Raw genomic sequence first — 5,013 nt, 5'->3', positions numbered from 1 at the left:
CTCTCTCTCTCTCTCTCTCTCTCTCTCTCTCTCTCTCTCTCTCTCTCTCTCTCCCTCTTTAGACAGATGCGAATATATCTAGACGTGTTAAAATCGAATATTTTCTCTATTATTATATGCATCTAATGTGTTTTCTTAATAACAATTGCATATGATGTTTACCTTATGTAATAATGTTTTACACTTAAAGTGGTGTCTACATTTTTAAAGCAGATTTTAAAGCATAAAACTTAAGCGTCTCAAAAAATTAAAAAATTGACCAATCACAGTTGAATGCGAAAAGAATAATCGACTATGATTGCTTAATTTTTTAGAATAAGAAAAATATTTGATTGAATTAACTGAAATTCTGGGAAATGAATAATTCAGAATTCTGGTTAAGTTTATCAGATTTCCAACTAAATCAACTAGAATTCTAGTAGATTTAATCGGAATTCTGGATCGTTCATTGTCCATCAGAATTCCAGTTCATTCAATGAAACATTTTCTCTGCTTAAAGCTTAAAGTTTTACGCCTTAAACTGTCAATGTAATTGTCGCTTTAGAGAACGTAATCAATCTACTAAATAACGATTTTCTCTTCTCTCCCCCTCCCTCTCTCTCTCTCTCTTTCTCTCCCTAAATTCGAAATTGAGAAACGGACAAACAAGATTGATTAGACTGCAATCAAGATTAATTAATGGCATATTACGGTTAACAGCGTAGTAAAACCGAAGCAATCAGGCAGAGCAGATCGTAAAGCAAGTGGAAACGGCGCGCGTTACTGTTCTCCAGTCTCAAGATTATCGATTATCGGATCGAATCGTCTCACCTGATTGACTGTCGGTGGCAGAACAGTTCCATCGACGAAAGGTGCAAATCCGGAAGTAAATCTTGGCGGATCCAGCTGCACCGCCAGTAGCTCCTCCACGCTCTTTAAACGAAGGCACGGTGCGATATCGTCGGCCTCAACGTCACCAGGATCACATTTGATCTTCTCGGCGACGCGACGCTTCACCATCAGCGGATCTCGCTGCACCGCCCACGGCGAGAGGGCCGAACCACCGAGCAGAATCACCCTCCCGATCAGCTCTAAAATATTCGTTGGAAACTCTCGCTAATTAAGTTAATAACTCTCGCAATACAGTGAATAAAATGCGAGGAATGTTCTATAAATCTTTAATTACTATACAGACAGTAATATATATACATTGATGTTTTATTATTTGAAAATCCAATATTTCGCAAACAGGAAACCAGTCTCTTATTATTTTATATATATAAAAGCTGTATATAAAAGCTTCTCCAATTTCAATGTTATTCAAGCCCTTTCTTTTTATTGGAGAATAGAACTTAGACACGATTATACTTGCGCGAGATCGATAAATCAGTTTCAATTAGCGTGTCTCTCTCTCTATAGACAGTTATACCGACATCAATCAGCGTTAAACGTGATTAAATCAATTTCCTTTGTAAGCAACTATAATTTACAACAGAACTGCAGTTCAATTAATATACTACAATTTCATTTATCATACGAATAAGCGGAAAGAAAGTTTGCAATTGTTCCTTAGAAGCGCGACATAAAATAAATAATACAATACAAATAATTAAAAATCGTATTTCTCCGAACCGATAAATAAATAAAACGTTCCGTGTGGACGTTGTAAAAAAAAAAAAAAGATTAAAGTAAACAAATTCACAGCGTAGCAGCTAGTAGCTCGCTTTTCTATACAAAATGGATATACCGCGTCAGCGGTAAATACAACCGACAGCACGTTGCAACCAGCCCGAGTTGACTGACAACACTGCAGTGTGCGCAACCGATTGGCCATACAAGCCGCGAAACAATTAAACTCCTTACCTTTCGCCATAGGAGAGACGGCTAAAAAATTGGCGAGAGCCGCCCCGGTGCCGTGGCCCAGCAACGCCAGTCGTTCAGGATCGCCACCGAAAGCTCCGAGATTTTCGCGCAGCCAATGAAGTCCCGCCACCAGATCCATCAATCCATAATTGCCCTGCGCGCTCCCTTTCGAGCCGGTTTTCAGGAAGCCTGTAATTTCAACGTGTTACTCGAATTAGGAAATCGGCTCGTCCGGGAACGGAGCGACGGAGGATGTTCGAGTATTCGACGCCGCTAATTCCTGAGAGTTTCCACGAAGATACAAGCGGAACATCTCGCGAAACATCGTACTCTTGTTATTCCGGAGGACGAAAAGTGGAAAAGTCGCCGAGAAAGAGAGAACTTGGTTGGAGGATCCATTCAGACATTTCCGGCTGTCTCCTCCCTGTTTCGAGGAGGCTTCTTCCTACACTTCTACCATCCCTTTTACGCGCAACTCTCTCTCTCTCTCTCTCTCTCTCTCTCTCTCTCTCTCTCTCTCTCTCTCTCTCTCGGCGATCAAAAAAACTCTGTTATGTTAATCACAAACTTTCGCTAAACTCGGGTACGCTCACTTTTAGTATCTGCTTTAACAGGAAAGGATTGTCTAAGTTAATTAATTATTGCTAAATTAGTTATCGTTGCGGAGACGAAAGTCGGGATATACTCTCACACGTGCGTATATGTGTATACAGACATACAGCTATTGTAACGGCGAGCTATATACTCGGAGAATAAACCGGATTAAAATTAAATATTTGCTCGCCGGTACTCAATCCCGCTCGCTTCAATTTGCTACCGACTCACCTACGGGCTTGTCACTTTGCTTCGCTATCTGCCTGCAAGGTGAGTTTTCCATTTCAATCCGATTCACCTTTTAATTACATTTCACATATCTATCCCACTGTATTGGTACCAAGTTTTAATTACGCTTGTATTTAGCACCAGAAAAATATCATAGATTAATGACTCGAATAAACGTTTTCGCTGCTATTCATAGAAAAAAGATTTTTTTTTTTTGTTTTGCATAAAATACGCAAATGTTTTTAATTATTATATATTTGTTCATTTTTACTTTTGTCCGTTGAGTTTTTTTTTATTTGTTCTACAGAGAGCGCAGCAATTTGCGAAACGTTGCCCTGTACATGACAGACGATATATTTAATATTAATTTAACGTAATACGATTCGATCGGAAATTTATTTATGTCTTAAGTGGCGTGAAACCCGTAAATGGTGCGAAACGGCGAAAAAGCACGAGTAATAAGTGGAATAACAAGAAAAAAGACGGAAGAAAATGGAATCGGTTGGCCATGCGGTATTGGATAACGCCGCAGGCATTGTTTCGCTTCAACGATGAACAAAACGCGTACGGAACTGCAGGCTACCGACAAAGAGAAGCGCGAAACCAACCCCGGTATGGTGAAAATACAGCGTATCGATATCGAAAATTGTTCCACTCACTGCCCCCGGGCTTCTTTCATGAATGAGGGATACGGTGTTGTAAACACGCTTGCATACCTTCCGAATAATACGTATGTTTATCGCTTTTGCTCCGCGATTAGGTGCATTCGTACCTCTCAATATCGCAGCTGCAAATAGAGCCAAAAAATAAATACAGATTACAACATTGTGGGTGGTACATTCCCACGATAATAAAGTGCGGTACGAAAACCGTGGAAACGCGCATACGGTGGTATAATACATTTTTAATTAACGCAAAATTGCAGAGACTGCCCAGCATCGCGAAGAGGGATGCTCTGGATGCCCAGATAAAATCTATTTTACGAATTAACTAAATAAAAAATGAGCTTCATCCGGGAACAACGTAAATTCACCGGCAAGACGGGATCCGTTCCAATTCCTCACGCTGAACGAATATCGATTACACCTCACAGCCATTCTTGCTGTGCTCCAGTTTAAATTGTGCGCATAATATTTAGCAGATGCTGAAAAGCCGGTCTCGTACGTATAACAAACGAGCGCGAAAATCCATTCACATGAAAACACATTTAGCCTTACGTGTCCCCTTCTTCGTCCTCATTAAACTCCCTTTATTCCTTCCCCCTTTATTCCCGCGCACATTTTTTAATTTTGGCACACGTATTTCTGCCCCCTGTCTCTCTCTCTCTCTCTATCTCTTTCTCTCGCGCAAACGAAAACGCATTCTGCGTCTTATAACTCCTACGTTTCCTATATTCAAGTTGACGTTGTGTTTTTAAAGAGTTACAACTATCGCAGAAATAACAACCTCCAGAGAGAAGAATTTCCATATATAACTGCGAGGAAAGTAATCTGGTAAGATTACTCGACAAACTTTTCCTCCTAGCTGCCAGGAATAATGAGATCATTCCTTTAACTCTGTCGAAAGAACAAAAGAGCTAGTCGCGCTGTGTAATAAACAAAGCGTGGCAAACTCGGCACACTTTACAACGCGAAAACTTTCTATCAGTTCTTGCGCACAAAATAGTAATGCAAATGCCTGATTATCGCATTGTCCTTGTTATGCTCGAAATAATAATTTCTTAGCAGAGAACGCGCATATTTATTGGGTATCGATCAATGTGTCAAATTGTCAGTCACCAATAAACGCTCATTATCTGAAAAAAATAATTGTTACGATTGTACGATTCTTTATAACGAAACACGTCAGTTTGAAATTATGTTATTCTATTGTTAAATATTATTATCGGCACAGGAATAAATTATTATTACGAATGAGAAGGATAAGAGAAAATTTCTTTAGTTTCTTTTTTTTTTTTTTTTTTTTTCATTTTGAAACACACACGAGCAATATTTCTTTGAAAGATGTTCCGCTTCATCTTCCCGCAAACAATTACACGCGAATGCAGTCGAATAAAATTTATAAAATAATCGCAAACGCTTGCAAGGCGTGTCCCACTTTCCGATACGACGCGGGCGTGGCGAAAAGGAAACGGTCTGTTTCAATGAACAAGTATTGCAGAGCTTACCAAGCACACCAAGACGAAAATTGATAGAGACGACAATAAGGCGTCCGTGAGCAGCCAGGGCGGTTCCGTCAAATAAATTTCCGGCGCCCCACGAATATGAATCGCCATGAATAAGGAGGAGAGCCGGTAGCGAGTCCGCGATACTACCTGCAACATTAGAGAACATTCTACCACATCTCTCT

At 40.0% G+C, this 5,013-nt stretch overlaps 1 protein-coding gene across 2 annotated transcripts in view; it reads right to left on the bottom strand.

Annotated features, from left to right (window-relative positions):
• Positions 1-5,013, bottom strand: part of LOC108755128 (neuroligin-1-like) — a 25,169-nt gene that overhangs the window by 5,322 nt on the left and 14,834 nt on the right. For both annotated transcript variants that reach the window (XM_018497957.1, XM_018497956.1), the window contains 3 exons: positions 4,832-4,978; positions 1,843-2,031; positions 811-1,070 (listed from right to left, as the gene is read on the bottom strand). In XM_018497957.1, coding sequence (XP_018353459.1) covers positions 811-1,070; positions 1,843-2,031; positions 4,832-4,978 — 596 coding nt within the window. The remainder of the gene's footprint in view (positions 1-810; positions 1,071-1,842; positions 2,032-4,831; positions 4,979-5,013) is intronic.

The sequence above is a fragment of the Trachymyrmex septentrionalis genome, unplaced genomic scaffold (genome assembly GCF_001594115.1).
Source record: "Trachymyrmex septentrionalis isolate Tsep2-gDNA-1 unplaced genomic scaffold, Tsep1.0 scaffold83, whole genome shotgun sequence".
NCBI lineage: Eukaryota > Metazoa > Arthropoda > Insecta > Hymenoptera > Formicidae > Trachymyrmex > Trachymyrmex septentrionalis.
This window is presented reverse-complemented; position numbering and strand designations above follow the sequence as displayed.